We start from the raw sequence: 21993 nt of genomic DNA on the forward strand, positions 1-21993 counted from the left end.
TGAAATGAGATTAGGGAAAAAAACATTGTTTTGCCATGTTAAAAAAAAATCTGAAGTTTCTTTGAGACGCTCTAGTACCCTCACGCTTTGCCTGTGCAACCTGAATTTGGCCCCTTTGTGCATATGTGTTAAGTCTCTAATTATATGATCACGTACTATTTTTTCCCACAGGAACCCTGCCATTCAGGATGGACCTGTTCTGGAAATGAACCAGGGTTGTGTAGTGATGAGGCAGGGATCCTACAAACAAAGCCTCTATTTGTTGCAAAAGTTGGAAGGTGTATAGTGAATGAGACAAAGGACTGCAGGCAGAGAAAGGACAGTATCCCGGTTAAGGCAGTTGAATGCTACCTTGAACTTGAATCTACCCCTTCCTCTGTCCCAGTGTTCCTTTGTGATATCAGGCAAGTCACTTAAATCAAACTTTTCATAGGTGGGTCATTAATTGTGTTCTTAACTTTTTGGGTACTTGGTTTCAGACCCTGGGAGCAGTGTAATTTGAAGAAATGCTGACCACTCACCACTGCAAACTGTCAATAATAGGAACTGTGATTTAAATATATACAGTACTATATAATGTGAAGGACTGCAATGATCAGTGTAGACTGCACCTCCACCAATACATAGTGCTGTATCTTTATCTTAGTGCTAAATTGTTCTTTTTGTTTTATATTATGTTGTTGTATCTGCTGGGGAGTGGGAAGTGGGAGGGTTGGAGGAAATTTTGAGTCCTGGCTGTGTGTACTGGAGTTGTTACTTACAGTGTCCCAATAAATCATTTGATTTTTATGACTGACTATTACAGTAGTCTGAGAAATCAGGTCCTAGGCATCTCAAACTGGGCAACCAAAATTAGTGGATAACTTTGACTTTCATCTCTCTTTGCCTCAGTTCCTCATTTATAAAATGGGAATAATAAGGTATTTCACAGGGGTACTGTGAAAACAAAATTGTTTGTGAATCACTCAGATGCTATAGTGATGAGAAAAGCCTGTAGAAAATACCTGTGTGCTGCAGCTTCAGATTAGCAAAAGAGGGGAGGGACTGCAGAGTGGTTGACTGAGGTAATGGTCTGCACAACCGCAGGTCAGAGTGCGGACAGTAGCGAGCTAATCCCCTAGATGCACCAAAAGGAGTTGCTGCCAAGCGGTGAGTAGCAGACCCCGTTACAATGATAAAACACTGTTATTGAATAGTTGCTCATTCAGTGAGCATGGTCCATTTTGTACACTGAATGAAGCAGGGGTCCTGTGGGGAAAAAATAGTATGTAATCACGTAATTAAAGCCTGCATCATAATGCATATGCACAAGGGGACCAAATTAAGGTTGCACTTGTAACTTTAATTCTGCTACTTCCTAATTTTTGAGAGCTCAACTTTGCAACCTTAATGTTTTTTTAATGAAGTGTTGTGTGTAAATTTCTCAGCTATTAAAAAAGCCAACTGAAATACCAGAAATCCCATTTATATGGCATCTGCTTGTCACCCACATGGTTAATTAGCAGGGTCCACTGCACAGACCTTTGATAGTTGAGGTAATGGAGAAACTGATGACAGTAGTAGTTGTTATCCTCTGTGGACCAGCACTAAAGCAGGATGAAACACTCTACTGGTGAGTTTTACTGATATCTGTTGATAGAGGCATGGTGAGACTCTAGAACAGGGGTGGCCAAAACTTACTGACCCTCAGAGCTGCAGATGACAACCTTCAGAAGCTCAAGAGCTGAGGCATGCCTGCCAGAGCTCTGGGCTTCAGCCCTGCAGGGAGGGAGAGGGTCTCAGGGTTTTAGCCCAGCAGGAGGTGCCTGCCCTGAGACATCACCCCTTCCTGCTGGGCAGAAGCCAGAGATGACACATGGGGTCATGTCTTTCTCTCTCTTCCCCCTCCCCCAATTTTTGCAGGGTTTGCTGGCCCTGCTCCAGTCCCGCTGGGCCCCCTCTCTGCGTGGCAGCTGCTGGAGCCGGCAAGCTGGGAGCTGTGGCCATGGGGAGAGGTAGTGGCAAACAGCTGGGAGCTGCAGGGAAGGGTCACTGAGGGTAGGAGTGTGTGCCTGGAGGGCACTACACAAGCTGTTGAGGGGCGTGAAGATTTAAATTGTGTGCACCCCGCCCCCAAGCAGGCACCAGTTGTCTCTGGCAGAAGCCCCTAGCCCCACCACCCCACTGCAGGCAAAACCCCTGAGCTTCCCTTTCTCCCCCCCTCCCCCCAACCCCCAGTCTCGTAGGCAGAGAATGGAGGGTGGGGGGCTCTGCAAGCTGCATTTTAACTGTAGTTTAAAAAAGATGCAGCATGCAGCTCATGAGCTGCAGTTTGGCCACCCCTTGTTCTAGAATCTTAGGTTCCATTCTAAGCTCTGGAGGGGAGGGTTCTCTCATGGTCACAGACTCTTCTGCCCCATCCCTTTCAACCTGGCCTTGTCATAGTCTGGTCCTAATCTCCACTCTTGGGCTTCCCATCAGAGTCCCAGTCTTCCCTTCCCAGCTCCTTGTCTGAGCTTTCTCTCCATCCTCACAGTCAGTCACCCTCCACTGGCTCCTCCTCCCATCTCATTACACCTCTGTTCCTTGTCCCAGTTTTTGCACAGCTAGTCCTAATTGTCATCCTGGTTCCTCATAAGATCTCTCTCCACTCCCTGCAGCTTGTTCACCACTACTCCTCTTTTTCTGTCCTCCCTGGTCTGGTTTGGACCCTCTGCATTAAATTCAGAAGGCTTTCTATTCTTCTATTCCATGCTGCTGTGGCCAACCAGTGGGAAGATTGAGAGCACAGGGGGAGACAGTTTCCTTGCTTTTGTCTCCAGTGCCATTTGTCCTCTTTGGCACCTGTGTCCCTGGGCTGAAGCATGTTCATTGCAGATCATAAGCTTCAGAAAGTTGAGTCACTAACACAGTTGGGTGAATAATGGTTTGTTTGTTTTTGGTTCACTGGCAGTTATAAAAAAATATTAGTTTTGGGTCAAACCAAAAATTAATTTCAAGTTGGGTTGAAACAAAATGGATCATAGACTAACCATTGGTCTAAATCTGATAAGGGAGGTTCTCCTTCTCCCCTCCTCTCCACCTAGCATTTTATGAATCTAGTCTTCCTTTGCTCTTGTCAAAATGCCCAAAATTAAAACAAAAAATGGAGTCAGCTTGAAATGAAACTTTTCTTCTGAATTCACCTGTTTTGATTTTTTGTTTGATTAAAGCTATTTGGCAAATCTGAAAATCCATGAACTGTTTTAGGTCGACTGATACTGCTTTTTGGGGGGAAATAAACCATTTGCTGTGGGGGTGGGGAGGAACAACCAACCCAAGTTGTGAAGCTCCAACAAGTCTCTTCACAGCATGTATTAATTTGCCTTAAATTGGCCAAATTTGGGTAGTTCCTCAAGAGGATGGCAAAAGGCACATCCTGACACAAATGCTGCCCTTGCCAAATTTTAAGTGTTTGCACCAAGGCATTAGAGGGAGGTGGGAGGGACTACAGCTTCTCAAAGAAAAGCTCACAATCTTTTTAATATGGTAAACTGTTAAACCATTCTTGGACATAGCTGAACTGTTTTGTCTGAAACTTTCAAAGAAATTCAGCCTGAGGCAGACACCTGGAATGGAAAACTTCAACCCAAACAGCTCATTTGGAAAAGTTATAAGTGACTGAAAACAGGTTCTTTCCCATGTGAACTGTCAGGCAATCTTAATAGGCAGTGCTATCAGCTCTGCCTATACTAAGAGACAGTCCCAGTCTTGAAGAGCTTTTATAATCAAAATTAGCAGTTCTCAGACTGGGTCAGGACCTGAAAGTGGGTCATGACCCCATTTTAACAGGGTCGCCAAGGGCTGGCATTAGCCTTGCTGGGCTGAAGACTGAGCCTCACTGCCTGGGGCCAAAGGCTTCAGCCCTGAGTAAGTGTGTGTGTGGGGGGGGAACACTCAGATTACAGGTCTCCTGCCTGGGGCTGAAGTCCTTGGGATTCAACTTTGCCCCCCTTTCTTCTAGTGTCCCCCACCCCACCCCACCCCCAAGAGCAGAGGGCCTCTGGCTTTGGCCCTGGCCTCCCTGCCTGGGATGTCAGGGCTCAGGCTTTGGTCCCCCCTCCTGGGGTCGTGCAGCAATTTTTGTTGTCAGAAGGGAGTCATGGAGCAAAGAAGTTTGAGAACCCCTGACCTCTAAATAAACAAGACAAATGGTGGGAGGGGAAGCAGAGGCCCAGAGAAATAAAGTGACTGCTTGCCCAAGGTCATACACAAGATAAGTGGCAGAGATGGGAATAGAACTCCAGGTCTCCACTAGCTTGTTTTAACCATGTCACACCCCCCCACCCACCTTTTATTTTAAATAAAAAAAAACCCTACCAGTATGAATTTGGATCTGCATAGTGGCCAAAGCCTAAACTTTAGTATAGTGTATTTGTATTTTCTTTCCCAAGTAAAATGTTATAGACAACTTTATTATAGTTATTAACCTTTTGGTCTTTCACAAATAGTGACCATGTTTATTGTTAGAAATGTGGTTTCACATGGATGCATGAAATCATTTGTGATATAACTTTAATGATACATGTGTTTTTGAATTACATTTGTAACTAGTATACATTTACCTTTTGGTCAAGTGCTGGCCGTTCCCTGTGTCAAAATGTGAAAAGAAAACAGTATTTTGTAACCTTTTGTCCTGATACTGGTAATATCATTGAGCAAAATGTTAAAATTAATACAATGCATATTTTGTTTTTTCAAAAACACAAATATTTGAAAAATCACTCTTAAAACTGATTACGTCAGCACTCTGTCTTCAAGGGAAGAGTAAGCAAGGTAAGCATTGTGTATATCACTTCCTAGAACAGGGGTGGGCAAACTACGGCCCAGGGGACGCATTCGGCCCTTCAGACATTTTAATCTGGCCCTTGAGCTCCTGCTGGGGAGTGGGGTCTGGGGGCTTGCCCCGTTCCATGTGTGCCATGGGTCCACACGGCTTTTGGAAGCAGCAGCATATCCCCCCTCTGCCTCCTATGCGTAGGGGCAGATAGGGGACTCCGCACGCTGCTCCGCCCCAAGCACCGCCCCTGCAGGGGCGGCGCCTGCAGATGGGGCAGTGCATAGTGGCTGTGCCTCTGTGTAGGAGCCAGAGGCGGGAGATGCTGCTGCTGCTTCTGGGAGCAGCCCTGATCCCACTCCTGCCCTCTGAACCCCTCGGTCCCACCCTCGTGCACCCCAGAGCCCTCATTTCCTCCCACCCCCACCGCAACCCTCTGCCACAGCCCGGAGCCCCCTCCTGCATCCTGAACTCCTCATTTCTGGCCCCACCCCAGAGCTCTCACCCCCTCCCGCACCCCAACCCCCAATTTCGTGAGCATTCATGGCCCGCCATACAATTTCCATACCCAGATGTGGCCCTCGGGCCAAAAGGTTTGCCCGCCCCGTCCTAGAAGAACGTGGGTGGTTTGGCAGAACAAAATAAAGCCAGAGTTGTGAATTGGTAATTAGATATTAATGAAAGGCAATATTTGAATTATACAGGCATGTGATTCAAAATCACATAGCTGTGTACACAATTTTACTGTAACAGTTCCATAAAGGCCTAGGCTGCATGCTATCCAAACATGATATTAAAGCTGGACTGCAATAACGGTCATACCATACCAAATGAAGAAAAACAGTATTTTATGATTTTGGCTTGGCAGAATTCATTTTTTTTTCTTGATGGATAATATCTATCTTTTGAGAAGATAACTGACTTCCTAGACAAAGGAAATGCCAGTAGATCTAATCTACCTGGATTTCAGTAAAGCATTTGATACAGTTCCACATGGGGGAATTTTTAAATTGGAGAAAATTATGATTAATGTGAGAATGGAAAAATGGGTAAAGAACTGGTTAAAGGAGAGGCTACAATGGGTTCTGCTGAAAGGTGAACTGTCAGGCTGGAAGGAGGTTACTAATGCAGTTCCTCAAGGATCAATCTTGGGACTAATCTGATCAGTGTCACTAATGGCCTTTCCACAAAAAGTGGAAGTGTGCTAATAAAATGTGCAGATGACTATGTTGGGAGATATTGCCAATACAGAACAGGAACAGAATATCATACAAGAAGATTGGACAACCTTGAAAACTGGAGTAATAGAAATGGGATGAAATTTAACAGTGCAAGGTAATGCACAAAGGGATTAGCAATTTTTTTTTTTTTTTGCTATAAGCTGGTGAGGTATCAGTTGGAAGTGACAGGGGGAGAAAGACCTGGGTGTATTGGTCAATAACAGGATGACTCTGAGCTGTCAGTATGATGTAACTGTGAAAAAGGCTATTGTAATTCATGGGTGCATCAGGTGAGCTATTCACTATCTCTACTGGGAAAGTATTATTACCATTATACAAGGCACTGGTGAGACCTCATCTGGAATAGTGTGTGCAACTCTGGTTTCCCATGTTTAAGAAAGATTAATTCAGACAGTAACAGGTGCAGAGAAGGGCTAATAGGATAAGAGGAATCAGGGCCGGCTCTAGGATTTTTGCCGCCCAAAGCAAAAACAATTTTGGCCGCCCCCCCACCTTTTTTAATTACCCCAACCCCGGCCCCGCCTCAACTCCGCCCCTTCCCCAAATCCCCAGCCCTGCCTCCTCCCCCCAGGCTCTCAAGCCTGGGAGGGAAGGGGAGCAGCGGCGCGCGAAACGGCTGTTTCTCGCGCCGCGGCCGCTCGGGATCTCCCCCTCCCTCCCAGGTTTGAGAGCCTGGGAGGGAGGGGGAGACTCCGAGTGGCCATGGCGCGCGAAACAGCCGATTCGCGCGCCGCTGCTCCCCCTCCCTCCCAGGCTTGAGAGCCTGGGAGGGAGGGCGAGTAGCGGCGCGCGAGCGGCAGCGGAGGTGAGCTAGGGCGGCCGGGGCACATTTTTAGGGGCGGCATTCTGGCGCCGGCCATGCCGCCCCTAAAAATGTGCCGCCCCAAGCACCAGCTTGTTTTGCTGGTGCCTAGAGCCGGCCCTGAGAGGAATGGAGAAATTACCTTACACGAGGAGACTTAAGGAGCTTGGCTTGCCTAACATATCAAAATGAAGGATGAGGGGAGATATGACTGATCTCTAAATACAACACAGGGATAAACACCAGGGAGGGAGAAGAGTTATTTAATGTTGGCACAAAAACAAATGGACAGGGCCGGCTTTAGGCAGATTCTCCCGATGCCCCGTGCCTAAGAGGGCCCCACGCCCAGTGGTGAGCTGGAGCCGGTTCCCAAGCTCCGACAGCTGTCCGCCCCGCCCCCGGCTCCCCTCCCCCTCCTCCCCTGAATGCTCCGCCCCCTTCTCCTCCCCCTCCCCTGTTTCTCGCAAATCAGATGTTCGCGCGGGAAGCCTGGAAACAAGCAGCGGCAGGTAAGCTGGGGCAGGCGGGCATGAGGAGGGCTCCAGGGAGGCATGGCGTGGCACAGTCCCGGCTCCAGACGAGTGGCTCCGGCCCGGGCCCGGCCCCGTGGCGCGGCTCCGAGCAGCTCTGGCCCCACGGCGCAGCTCCGGCCCGGCCCCGACTCTTGCTGGGCGGCGCGGCTCCGGCCGGCCCTAGCCCCAACTCTGGCCGGGCGGCGCGGCTCCGGCTCCGGGTGGCATGGCTCCAGCCCGGGCCCCGGGCCCCAGTCCCGGCGCGGCTCCGGCGGCGGTAAGCGGCATGATAAGAGGCCGGGGGGGGGGGGCGGTTGGATAAGGCAGGGGCAGGGAGTCCCAGAGACAGGGAGCGGGTGGGAGGCGGGGGTTGGATCAGGCAGAGGTTCTGGGGGGGCGGTCAGGGGATGGGGAAGGGGGGGAAGGCGTGGGAGTTCCGGGAGTCTGTTGGGGTGGTGGTGGATGGGGGTCAGGGCAGTCAGGGGACAGGGAGCAGGGCAAGTTGGGTAGGGGGTGGGGTTCTGGGGGGCAGTTAGGGTGGGGGGTCTTGGGAAGGAGTGGTCAGGGGACAAGGAGCGGGGAGGCGTTGATGGGTTGTGGTTTCTGAGGGGGGCAGTCGGGGGCAGGACATGGGTAGGGGTCGGATGGGGGGGGAATGTACTCACCGGGCGGTTCCCTACCGGGTCTTTGGCGGCGGGTCCTTCAGTGCCACGGAAGACCCGGAGCGCCGCCAGGTGAGTCATCCCTGCCGGGGCCCCATCGAATCGGGCCCCGCACTTCCTAAAGCCAGCCCTGCAAATGGATATAAACTGGCCATCAATACATTTAGGCTTGAAATTAGACACATTTTTATAACCATCAGAGCAGTCAAGTTCTGGAATAGCCTTCAAAGGGGAGTAGAGGGTGCAAAAAATGTAACTTGTTTTAAGACTGAACTTGATAAGTTTATGGAGGGGATGGTATGATGAGATGCCCTACACTGGCATATGGCCCATCCATGACTGCTATTAGCAAACATCTACAACAGCTGGAGATGAGACATGGGAGTTACTATAGTCTTTTACAGGTGTCTGGCTGGTGGGTTTTGCCCACATGCTCAAGGTCTAAATGATTGCCATATTTGGGATTGGGAAGGAATATTCCCAAGGTCTCTGACTCTCCCCCGCCCACCCACCCCCCAGCAGTGTGGGGCACTGGTCACTTGCTGGCTTGAAACTAGAGGAAATGGTGGATTCACTAACTTTGTCATGAAATCAAGATTTGTGGACTTCAAATCCCTGGTTGCCCAGCTGGTGCAATCCCGCGGCGGCCCCGGAGTGGGGGCAGCAGGCCCCAGCGCCCCCGTCCCGCTCGGGTCCCGCAGGGGAACGAACGGGGCTGGGCTGCCAATGCCTCCGCCCCGGGGCTGCCGCGGGATTGCACCAGCTGGGCAGCAGCCCAGACGCGACTGGCCAGGGGCTGGGCGCAGCGTGCGCGCTGCTGGGTCCCCGCAGCAGGCCCGGGCTCGGGGGGTTCGCGGGCGCCAGAGCCGCAGCCGCCGAGCTTGGCCATCGGCTGCTTCCTCCTCCCGCGGCAGTGGGAGCTGCAGCAGCGGCTGCTCCCAAGTCCCGCTGCCCACGGGGGGAGAACAGCCGCCGCCTGGCCCCGCGGGCCGCCCCCCTACTCTCCCTCCAGTACCGCCCGACTGAGTCCTGCCTGCGCTCGGGGCCAGGCCGGACTCTCACTCACCCCGGCCCCGCGCTTCCCCTGCGTCTCCCGGGCCTCCCTCCACAAGCGCCGGAGGGAAGAGGAATGGCGAGCCTGGGGAAGAGGTGGGGATTCGGGGAGGGAGCCAATGGGGGAGGAGGGGGCAGAGTCGGGGGGGGGGGTGTGCGCGAGCACTTCCGGGCTCCGGAGTATTTGCTTGTTTGTCCAGTGTCCCGACCTAACATTGGTCGGGACGCGGGACAAACAAGGAAATATCAGGACAGTCCCGATAAAATCGGGACGTCTGGTCACCCTACATCCGGCCCTTCAGATGTTTTAATGTCACCCTTGAGCTCCTGCCGGGGAGCGGGCTTCAGGGCTTTCATCGCTCCACGTGTGCTGTGGCTTCCCACGGCTCCCTTAGAAGCAGCAGCATGTCCCCTCTCTGGCTCCTATGCATAAGAGCACCCAGGGGGCTCTGCACGCTGTACCCACCTCAAGTGCTGCCCCTGCAGCTTCCATTGGCCAGCAACCATGGACAAAGGGAGCTGCAGGGACGGTGCCTGCAGATGGGGCTGTGTGCAGAGCTCCCCGGCCACACCTCCGTGTAGGAGCCAGAGGGGGACGTACTGCTGCTTCTGGGAGCTGCTTGAGGTAAGTGCCACCCGGAGCCTGCACCCTTGATGCCCTCTGCCCCAGCCATGATTGCCCTCCTGCCCCCAAACCCCTTGCTCCCACCCTCCTGTACCCCAGAGCCCACACCCCCAGCCAGAGCCCTCACCCCTAGACCAAAGCCCCCTCCTGCACTCTGAACTCATTTCTGGCCCCACCCCAGAGCCCACACCCCCTCCCACATCCCAACCCCCAATTTCGTGAGCATTCAGGGCCTGCCACACAATTTCCATACCCAGATGTGGCCCTTGGGCCAAAAAGTTTGCCCACCCCTGGTCTGTACTACAGCAGCACAGCTGGAATGCTGCAGGAGTGCTTGTTGTGTAGCCATACCCTTAGGTGCTGCAGCTGGAACAACTTTACTGTTTAGTGGAGCCTTAGCCTAGTCTGTCTATGGTAGGGGTCTAGCAGAGAAATCACATTAGACTGTGAGGTGCTCAGACACCATACTCAGGGCATACATTCAGCTGGAGCAGGGCTGAGAGGAGCTTCAGTAAATATTTTCAAACCTGCAGGAGCCCTGCCGCCGTGCCCTGTGGGACTGAAGCTTGGACCCCTGAATGATGTGCGGGGTGGTAGGTATGAGAGGCTCTGGCAAATAAGCTCTAAGCATTTAAACCCTGATGATACTCGGGGGGGGGGGGGAGGACAGCGCATCCAATTACAAAAATGTAGATCTGAATTGATCCCTCTACACAGTGTAGACCCCATCCTTGGATCAAAACCGTACCTCCTGCTATGTAAACTCCAGAGGGAAAACACCCTTCCCCCTACTACTAGTTAATCGCATGTAACCAAACCGGGGGCAGCAGTTCAGGCACAGGAGCAGATGTATTGGGTGTAGTTCTGCTTTGGATTTTTTTTATCAGCTGCTTTTCGGTCTAATCCCGCCTCCTTACCCTGTTCCCTGGCCCCCGCTCTGCTCCCGCCCGGCCCCGGCGCTGGAGCCTGGGGGAGGAGTCGGGGGAGGGTGTCGCGGGCGGGCGCGAGCCTGTGCCGCAGCGGGTCCCGCCCCTCGCCTCGCGCTGCTGGGGCCGGGCGTCCTGACATCAGCGCCCGGCCACGTTGGCAGCGCGGGCGGAGCCTGGGGGCGGCGCCCGTGGCAGCCAGTCCCCGGTCCTGCGCATCCAGTCGCGGGGCGCCGAGCACGATGTCTTCGCCTGACCAGGAGCGAGCCGAGACTCGGGCCGGACACCCCCCTGCCGGTACTGCCCCCCCCACCCCGGCTGCGGGGAGCGAAGGGAGCCTCGCCCGGCGCGCGGCGCTTGGCGGGGGTCGGGGGGTTGTGCGGGGCCGGCACGCGCCAGCTGCGGGGCCAAGCGCCTGCTGTCCTCGCCGAGGCCAAATCTTCGCGCTCCCCCAGGCCCAGGCATGACATGATTTGGGCCCAGCCCCGCCAGCAGCCGGGGCCCCGGGCCGAGCGGAGCGCGCAGCAGCTCGCTGCCTTGCGACCAAACCCAGCGCCTGGCTGCTGCGTTGTTGTTGTTGTTGTTGTTGCTGCTGAGGTGGGACTTTGTCACCCCAGTGGCCACGTAGGCACCGCTTGCAGCTCTGTAAATCTGAAGGCGGGATTTGTTCAAGCGCTAGGCAACCGGGGGCTCCTTTTGGCCTTTCGATGGTAACAAACGTGCGAACTTGTCAGCATGTTGGTTACTGTCCGCACAGCGATTTGAAAAAGTAGAGCACTGTGCGAGTGCCGAGCAGCAGTCTCAGGGCTGCCCCCCCTTCCTAGCGGATATGTGGCCAGGTGTAGGTAGATCTAGGTATTTTATTCTTATCAGACTTAAACACTTGTTGTTCAAAACAAAGTCCTAATCGACTCCTCTTGCTCAATGCCATTACCGAGCAGCCGTGCCCCCCCCCCATTCAAATCTTCAGTTCTAGCTTGTGCTCTCATTGCACTTTTTTGTTGTCCTGAGCAGTCTGCGCTAGAAACAAGGCTCACTTTCTTCTTTTCCCAGATAAGTTTTGTACAGGCAAGTAATGCCTGACTAGGTGCATGCTATTTGACTTCCCAGGTTAGTTGCTGAGCATGAATGAGCTTTATCTCTGTGTTTTTTCCTTGTTGAGGGAGATATTTGTACCCTTATGCAGAAAAATCCATGGAAAGGGGATGGAGGAGGGCCCGAGAAACAGCCTTCTAGTGTTGCCTTAATCATGTGCTCCCTTCATGGGGAAGGGACAAAATGAGAAGCTGGAAACATGGGGCCTAATTCTTCACTACCTTGTTTTACCATTTGCACCAGTGTGACTTGAGTGTAAAACACTGCACTGTTGTGATTTAGTAGTGCTTTTACACATTTTTACACAGGTGTACATGACAGTACAGGTTTTAAGGCAGCAGAGAATCAGACACAGTGTTTCTAGCCCTAATAAATTGTGGAGACTGGAGGGGGGGGAAAGGGCTGTGATGATACCACTAATAATAATAATAAAAAAAGGGCTGCTTTATTGCCAGGTCACAAGACTCTTCTGTTTGTGTTGGCACAACAATGCCTGTTTGAGGATAAACAGGGAGCAGAAATTAATACTTTTTAGGAGCAGCATTAACCCCTACACTTAGGTCTGTGGGGTTCCTACACAATCATGCAATGTGGCTACATCTGAGCATCATTGTATCCCCTGCAGAGCCCCACTCTGCATAGTGGGCTTTTATTATCACCCACAATAAGCAATTCTTCCTGCTCTCCTCACCAAGCTGTCTCTCAAAGGGGTGCTTTGGATCCTAGGTGAGCAGCAACCTTTAAAATGTCTTCTTGTTTTGTTTTGTTTTTTAAATGGCACTAAAGTTTCAGCTCAGTGTTTCTTGGCAACCTTTCATTCACCGGGTTCGTTTAATAATTCTGTCTTCAAGCCAGTAGGAATAAAATTATAATTTTAGAGTCTTGCAGTACCATTATTGCTAATGTTTAAGATTTTGTCTCAGGAATTTTTCATGAGTCATGGACTGGTTATGGGCAATAAACAGACATTCCCAGAAGCCCGTGACCTGTCCGTAGGGGCATTGGGGAAGTGGGGGGTCGGGCTGACAGCTGCTGAAGGGGGCTGAAGCTGAAGAAGTCACAAAGGTCCATTATAATCATGGAGTCCGTGACCTCAGTGACAAAATTGAATACTTAATTATTGTATAAAGACATTGTCTCAAAGGTAAACGGCGATGAATTTAAGCAAATTTGGGTTCTATTTTGCTGCTTTAGGATATATATGGAGTCTGAAAAGTGAATGTTCATGTGTAGGTTTTTTTGTAAAATAAAACAAAACATCAGAAATTCAAATTATGCATTGTATGGAAGACACTGACTAGAGAATTAGGAAAAAGAAAACATCAAGGAGCCAAGAGAGTAAAAAGTTGAACAGTGGAAGAAATTTTTGGTCAGACTGTTTGACATTTTGGTTTTGCTAACACTTGTGTCCAAGGTATTTAAAAAAAAAAAAAAAAAAAAAAAAAAGGTGGGGTGAAGGATGGGTTTTTTCCAAAATTTGTTTTCAAAATCTATTTTTAGGCATGTAAATAAGGGACCTGTTTTTTCAGAAGTGTTGATTGAGCACCCAGCAGCTCCAATTGGAAACAAGCAACATATATGGTATAATGACAAATTAAGAACAAGTTTCAGCTGATTGGCTGGCATTAAGGCTAGGTCTACACTACAGCGGGGGGTCGACCTAAGATACGCAACTTCAGCTACGTGAATAGCGTAGCTGAAGTGGCGTATTTTAGGTCGACTTACCTGGCTGTGAGGACGGCGGCAAGTCGACCGCTGCCGCGCCGCCGTCGACTCCGCTACCGCCTCTTGCCGCGGTGGATTTCCGGAGTCGACGGTAGAGCCATCAGGGATCGATTTTATCGCGTCTTCACTAAAATCGATAGACCGATTGCTACCCGCCGGATCGGCGGGTAGTGAAGACAAGCCCTAAGTGTTTTTACTGTAATACCTGTGGAAAGTGTGAGTGACAGCACAGAGACTACATTTGTCTTTTAACCTCTCTCTGTCCCTAGAACAGCTACAACAGAGACATCGGGATTGCAAGCTTCCCCTGATCTTGTTGACATGGTGCTTTAACTTTTTGTGGTTTATTTTTTGAGGCACCTACTCTAGAGGTGAAAAGGTTGTTTAATAATTGTGCCTATTCAGATTTTGGCATCTCTGTTGAGACTTACAGCAATTCCATTGTTGCATGGACATCTGTTTACTAGGCCTTGGAATTAGACCACTGGTTCATTCTGTCTGAGTCCCTGAACAATTGTCTGCTTATAGACTTTGAGACACTTCTAACAGAGGATGGTTTTGAACCATTGACAGAGGTGAGAGGCTGCGGGCCGTATTTCCATCTCTTCTAACACTGGAGAAAATCCACAGTAATTCCATTGACGCTAGTGATCCAGTAGATTGTCAGTGGTGTACCCGATATCAGGACCAAATTCTCTAAATGCTGAGCTATCTAGTTTCATGATTTAAAAAAATATTGAAGTGGTAATTTACAAACTAACATTAAAATAGAGATTTGTGGTTTTAACAAGAGACTGTTGGAGACCAGACATGGGTGGTCATGTCTAGTGGTTAGAGCAGCAGTTGGTAGCCAGGAACAGGACCCCAGGGTCAGAGCCAAGTTACCTGGAATGGGACAAAGGTAGGGCCAGGAGACATCTCAGCCATGGATAAATGCTTTGAGCAGCAACTGAACTACTGTAGCAGTACTTAAGAGCCGGTCTGCTGACTCTTCCCACCAATCAGGCAGCCTAGTACAGGCCAGCCACACTGGTTAGATTTGTCCAGGAACTGGGTCTGCAGCAGGCCCTGATTCCTGACAGAAACTATATATAGATAAATGGGATAGCATTTTTAAATTACGTTGCTAGGAACTAGCCCTACCAAGTTGTCAATAGAGGAGTCTTATTTTATTACACTGTGCTTAAGAGAACTTATTGTTTTACTACACTTAATGACGTAAAGGGACCCACTGGGGTTTACTCTAATAGTTCAGAAAAAATATGTAAAGTAAAAATAATTAAGACTTGACTGTGAGCCAGATTCTGCCCATAGTTATACACAAGCACAATTCCATTAATTGGGAATTGGGTGCTCATAACCAAAGGCAAGATTTCGACCTTAGAAAATAATTATTAGGAGAGGCTTCACAAGTTCAGCATATTCACATGTATCACTTTTGAACCTGGCCTCACCAGGTCCTCATAGTTGCTCAATTTCCCCTGTTTGTGGGCCTTTCACATAGCAATAGGGCCAGACGAAGCATTTGAAAAGCGGGGCGTTAATAAAATGGTAAAACCATGAATTGGAGCTGGGGACATTGGGAACAGTGCCTGACATTACTCTGAACTCTTTCATTCAAAAAAAAAACTGTTTAGATTTCAAGTTAAGGTCTCTCTATATATCTGGATATCTGTCGGTAAGTTTAGTGTATCTATATTATATTTGAAGCTGTGTTGCTTGGTGATTTCACACTCACTGTAAAGAATGTAATTATGATGTCATAGTTACTCATTTCTTTTAACATCAACAGGGTAAGTGAAGAATTGTGGTGTGTGTGTGGAGACAGTGTGTTTTTGAAACTCTGCACTAAAACATTTTTTTAATTCCAACTACCTGCTAGAATACTGACAGGAAACAATAAAGATGTATCTAGTAACATTTTTAAAAGTTTCCAAACCTTTCATTTTTCTCTCAATATTAACTTAATAATAATAATAATAATTAATAAATGCTGACCCAAAAACATACAAAGTAAGAGTATATTTAATGAACTTTTAATAGGATGCATTTCTTTTCCTCATGTCAGTTCAATTTAACCTTGGGCTGGAATCATTACCATATAGTTTGTGTGAAATTAATTTTAAATACATATCCTAAATATTCAAGGTTACTTGCAAGGAAAACTGTCAAATGCTAAGACTTTAGGGCCTACATTAGAGTTCCTGGGCACCCAGTGACTTCATTCAGACTTGTGGGTGCCCAGTGAATACAAGATTAGGCCCAGACTTTGCATATCAACAATCTAAATGTACTAAGCTGTGAATAGTAGTAATGGAGTTGAGATTACTGGGGAACCTCTGGTAGATATCAAGAAGAAGAATCAAATATGTTAGCATGATATCTCTCAGACTTCAACAAACGGCCCACAGCTATAAAACAAACCCACACACTGAGTAATGGTTGAACAAAACTAGAATCTGTACTGGTTCTAGATCTCCAACAAGCATCCCTACTTTAGAGCTTTGCCTAAACAATCCAACAGTATATCTGGAACAATCTTGCTTGTCAAGGAACATACAACAGTCGTTGCCCTGTATTAAAAATACATGATCTTTCCTGCCTCTCGGGGAGAACGCAAGGTATTGCCGTTAAAATCAAATCAGGCTCTTACTCCAGAAACTGAACAAATGGAACCCTGCTTTTTTTTTCCCCCGAAGGGTTCATAAGAGGCACTTGGACTTTCCTTGCTTACATCACACCTAGAATTAGGTGGCCTCCCTTGCTGATCCTCTCTTTGCAGCTTGAGGCAGATTTCAAAAAAAGTGGAAACACAAGGAAACTGAGTTTAGCGATTGGGTCAGAAAGTTATGTAAGATTTTGGGGCACAAAAAAATTACTGCTTTTAAACTTAAAACCTTGGCAGTACATAGACTACTATGGCACTTGGTTCTTTCTTCCACACTGCCAAAGAAAATTTACTACACTAGTCAGAACACAGATTAAAATGGTGGGGTGTTTTTGTTGTGTGAATACTCCCAGTAATAAACCAGCAGAGAACAGTGACCAATAGCCTGACTGTGTAATAAAAGTGAAGAAAGAGCCTGATCCAACCAAATTTAGTGCTAAAAGGAGTAACTTGATCTTTTGTTTGCTATTTGGTTGTAAAGAATGGTGTCGAAATAGACAGCATAGTGAATGCTTGTAACCTGACAAAAGTACAGTAACCTACTACACCTTCTTTAGGCTTGTGAATTAAAGTAAATAAAAAAAAATAAGTTCAATAGAGCTATTTGTCTGAGTAAAGAATACTCATGTGAGTAAGAATTGTGGGACTGACCTTATATCTTTGTACTATTTTCTTTCAGGTGGGGATTAAAACAAAAAATCTTTTAGTTTGTCCCAGTTCTTGCTAGTAGATATGTTTACTTTTGTGCTAGTACACGGTTGTTATTGACAAGAAATAACATACAAAGCAATAAGCTTTGATATTTGTTTTAATCTCAAATAAAAAATATACTGTTATGCTTCCTGTTCTGTGGTTCCTCAAACAACTTATCTTCTGTAACCTAGTTTTTGTTTTTATTGCACCTTTTTTCTATCTCTATTGATTCCTACCTCCAAGCCCATTGTGGGAGGTATTAATGGGGCTAATTGTCTTTATAAGCTAAGTTAAGAGGAGATGTTAATGCTGGATGACGTGTTGTAGGCCCTGACGTTATTTGCTAATGCAAGCGGTCTCTTTAATAGTTTGCATCATAAAAGAGTAGCAGGAGTTTGTCATTTCTTTGCATTCACTAGTAAAATCCTCCTTATCTGATATAAACAATGCTCACTATTGTAGGAGTTTATACATTTTATGTTTTAAAGATAATCCAATAATTCTTAATATAAATTTTGAGAAATAGTAAACTGATAATTTTTTTTTAAATGTGTTGCCAATCATGGTTGCTTTAGTTTTGCCTTGTAACTGTCTCTTAAATTGTTCTCCATTGTTAAATTAGGGTATATTTTAAAGGTTTTGATTTAATATTTTAAGGAAAAAATCTAGTTAAAAATCAAACAAATAAATCCTGTAATCAAACTGCTGTTGCCTTGTGTCAGTGGAGGGGGGCACCCTGACATTAGCCCCCCCGCCTCCTCTGCCCCTCACCCGCACAGCAAGCAGGAGTCATGGGGAGCAGCTCCAAGGCAGAGGGCAGGAGCAGTACATGGCAGTGGGGGGAGGGACAGCTGCAATTGCTAGCCTGCTGGGCAGCTGCTGCATGGGGAGCTGATGGGGGGCTGCTGGTCCACCCTGGTTCTAAGCCCCCACCAGCTAGCTGCAATGGGCTGCTCTTCCTGCAAGTAGTGGACAAAGCAGGCGGCTGCCAAACAACGTTAGAAGGGAGCATTGCACAACTTTAAACAAGCACGTTCCCTAATTGATGAGCAATGTAACAACGTTAACCAGGACGACTTTAAGTGAGGAGTTACTGTACTTGTCTTTAGAATGTTGACAATCTCTCAGGGTGATGTGATTGTTTAGTCATTGTGTTTATTCAGATTGTGGCATCTCTGAAACATCCAATGAGCTCTTTCATAGCAACAATATCAACTTGAAACACAAATGAAAAAGTTTGTGAATCTTTGTGCTTGCATAGAGTTCTGCGTTCTGTCCCTTTTAATGGCTTTCTAATGGAACTATTGATTGTAATGTAATTTGGAACCTGTTTCCTTAAGGGACATGGTCACCACCTTAAAATTCTTGTACCTTATTGCAACCAAATAGATTTTTTTACCAGTTACTAATATCACCACAGAATGTTAAAACTGAAAATTTAAAAAAATCAATTTTACTACTTTGTTCTTTTAGGCCCCCAAAATTGGGACCACTTGAGTTGTCCTGATTACAGAAGCAAAGCTTAGTTTCTATCTTGCGGTTCTCAAGATGAACAATGAATTGAGTTTCACTTTCAAAGAGAATGGTTTGGGTTGGTCTACACTGGCAGAGTTACAGCATTGCTCAGAGAATGCTGAAGGGAAACGGTTGTGTGTTCACACTGTCAGCTGCCTGTGCAATAGCATGTTTGCACTTGTGGCGGTATTTGGAGCAGTGCACTCTGGGGAGCTATTCCACAAAGCATCTCTTCCTCTTTGAGTTGTGGGAAGGCGAAGGGGGTCACAGGGCATCCTGGGTCCTGTCCCAATGCCTTGTGATTCTGTCCACATTTGGCGCCATCTTTCAACAGTTTGAGTACTCTCTGAGTATACTCTGCCGGAATGGATTTTTAATATGGAGATATACCTATCTCATAGAGCTGGAAGGGACCTTGAAAGGTCATCGAATCCAGTCCCCTGCCTTCACAGCAGGACCGAGTACCATCCCTGACACATTTTTGCCCCAGATCCCTAAATGGCCCCCTCAAGGATTGAGCTCTTAACCCTGGGTTTGGCAGGCCAATGCTCAAACCACTGAGCTATCCCTTCTCCCTCCAGTATGCTGCTCGCTCTGACTAACACATCACGAGTGGCAGTGGAATTATTTCTTAAACTACAAAGGCAAGAGGAGTGTGACATTGATCTCGCCACCCGTAGTAGCTACGACACAAGATTGCTTGTGGCATTCACGGAGGTGCTGACCACAGAGGAATGCCGCTTTTGGGCTCAGGAAACAAGCACTGAGAGGTGGGATCACATCGTCATGCACGACTGGGATGATGAGCAGTGGCTGCAGAACTTTTGGATGAGGAAAGCCACATTCATGGGACTGTGTGATGAGCTCGCCCCAGCCCTGCGACGCAAAGACACGAGAATGAGAGCTGCCCTGCCATTGGAGAAGCACGTGGCAATTGCACTGTGGAAGCTGGTTACTCCAGATTGCTACCGATTGGTCACTAACCAGTTTGGCATGGGAAAGTCTACCGTTGGACTCTTGTTGACAGAAGTGTGCAGGGCCATTAATTGCATCCTGCTCCGAAAGACATTGACTCTGGGCAACATGCGTGGATGGCTTTGCAAATGGGTTTCCCTAACTACGGAGGGGCGATAGATGACACGCATATTCCAATTCTAGCTCCAGGCCCACCTAGCCACCAAGTACATTAATCGGAAGGGGAATTTCTCACTGGTTCTCCAGGTGCTTGTGGATCACTGTGGACGTTTCACAGATATTAATGCAGGCTGCTCCGGAAAGGTGCATGACACACACATTTTTCGGTACACTGGCCTGTTCAGGAAGCTGCAAGCAAGGACTTTCTTCCAGGACCAGAAGATCACCGTAGGTGAAGTCGAGATGCCCATTGTGATCCTGGGAGAACCCGCCTACCCCTTAATGCCGTGGCTTATGAAGCCATACACAAGGCACCTTGACGGCAGCAAGGAGCGGTTCAACACCAGGCTGAGCAAGTGCAGAATGACTGAGTGTGCTTTTGGCTGTTTAAAAGCCCGCTGGCGCTGCCTTTATGGGAAGCTGGACCTGGCCAATGACAATATTCCTATGCTTATAGCCGTGTCCTGTGTGCTCCATAATATTTGTGAAGGGAAGGGTGAAAGCTTCGCTCAGGGCTGGACCACAGAGGCTCCGTGCCTGAAGGTTGAGTTTGAACAGCCAGAGACCAGGGCTATTAGAGGGGCACAGCGCGGGGCCATAAGGATCAGGGATGCCTTGAGGCAGCAATTTGAAGCTAAAAGCCACTAATATTTGCTGCTATGCTTGGGATTGCAGTGCTTGTAATGCTAGGAGGTGACTGGTGCATGCGATGCATAAGGGGGTTTAACATAATTGCCTGTTGCTTTGCAGTGCTTTTCTTGCTTTCACTTAATAGAATAAAGATTGCTTTCAAACCAACATACCTCAACCAGGGGAGAGAATTGAACAACAAAAATATATCAGCAGGGAGGGAGATGGGGGAAGGGAAGGTCTCCAGAGGGGGAGAGGTCCCGGGACAGCTACAGATTTGTGTATGTCCAGAGATCATAACCAACCTTCTCCATTGGAGTACAGTGCAGCGGGTACTGTACTTCAGCAGGGCCAAACTGAAGAGGGATGGGTGTTGAGTGCAGAGGGTAGTGGGAGTCCACAGTGCTGGACTGTGAGGAGGGAGGAGTGGAATGCTGCGGGTAGAGAGTGGAGCCAGGAGGTTGATGATAACGTGTTGGCGGTGTGTGGGGGGGCACATGGGAAAGAGTTTTGTGACAGCGGCTGCAGGGATGGGTGGGCGGGCGCGGAGCTGCTCAGTTTTAAGAGCTAGTATCACCTGTAGCGTGTCCACTTGGCGTTCCATAACATTTAAGAGCTGCTCTGTGGCTTCCTTCTGGTGTGCCGCCTTCTCCTTTCGGTCCCTCTTCTCGCTGTTCCGCCACTCCTTCAATTCCTGTTTCTCAGCGGCGGAGTGCATCATAACGTCATGCAGAAAGTCCTTAGTTCTTCGTGGCCGCTTTCTAATTCTGTGCAGCCATTCTGCCGCCGATACGGGAGGTTGGCCTCCCAGGGTCATCTCTGTGAAGTTTAAATGCAACATTTTACAGAAGCAGTATTGTTTGCAACACAGAGAGCACTGATTCAGTGCTTTAAAACACAGCCAGTACTCACACAGCTGTCACTAACTGGCTGACCCCAGGCAAGCACACATGAGCCACGCGACCACCAAAATGGTGAGTAGCCGCAGGGTAAATCAGTGTTCCCGGACCCTACTGTACACTGGGCATGTGGCTGTTGGGGAGAGCCAGCACTGTAGTGGGGTGTTGATAATCATTCTTGTGTCCACATTTTCCACAGGCTGTATTGATTATGGAAGATATCTCGCTGCTGAGGGTGAGCAGGGAATCAAGGAAGCGTCTTTTCCGAGACTGCGGCTTCTGCCCCTGGCCCTTATGTAGCTTGCATGGGTGCAGCAATGATTCCCCCTCTTCCCCCCCCCCCCGTGATGGCAGAGTGGCGTGGGAAAGTTGTTTCCTGCCCCATTAACGGTAAAGCAGCTCTGTCAAAGAACCTGCGGCAGTGGCTTGCCCAGTATCTCCATGACAGTTTCCTGGAGATCTGAGGCAGGTTCCCATGAAGTGAGGGAGTCAATCAACAGCCTGTTCCACCGCTCAGACTAGGCACGTGGTGGTACGTGCATCATACAGATACACGCCTGCTTTCTGCAACTCTCCTCCCCCCCCCCCCCCCCAACAACTCGCTTCTGCGATTTCCCAAAATCAGATCTACTTACCAGAGGCTTCCTCTCTTGTTTGCATTTCGCCAAGATCCGGCAGCTGTGACTGGCTAGCCTCCTCCGGGGTAGGAAAGAGCTCCTGGCTACATGCATCTCTGACCTCTGAATTGTCCTCTGCTTCTGGGTCCCCCTCCACATTCTCATCCAAGATTTCCTCCTCCTGGCTCAGTCCACTCTCGATTGGCACGCGAGCCACCGAAGTATCCACAGTGGCCTTCGCAGTGGAGGTGGGGTCGCCGCCGAGTATCGTGTCCAGCTCTTTGTAGAACTGGCAGCTTGTGGGTGTAGCACTGGAGCGGCGGTTTGCCTCCCACGCCTTGTGGTAGGTGTTCTGCAGCTCCTTCACTTTGACTCTGCACTGCAATGTGTCACGGTCCCTT

General features: G+C 48.7%; 1 protein-coding gene across 2 annotated transcripts in view; it reads left to right on the plus strand.

The window, feature by feature from the left end:
• Positions 1-289: 289 nt before the first annotated feature.
• The window catches only part of DAP (death associated protein), a 101157-nt gene continuing 79453 nt past the window's right edge, over positions 290-21993 (plus strand). The window contains exon 1 of one of the 2 annotated variants that reach the window (XM_065397720.1): positions 290-404. In XM_065397720.1, coding sequence (XP_065253792.1) covers positions 290-404 — 115 coding nt within the window. Of the gene's footprint in view, positions 405-10789; positions 10914-21993 lie in introns of those variants that run through there. The other variant, XM_065397721.1, reaches the window with a different exon arrangement.

Source organism: Emys orbicularis, chromosome 2 (assembly GCF_028017835.1).
Source record: "Emys orbicularis isolate rEmyOrb1 chromosome 2, rEmyOrb1.hap1, whole genome shotgun sequence".
Taxonomy (NCBI): Eukaryota; Metazoa; Chordata; order Testudines; family Emydidae; genus Emys; species Emys orbicularis.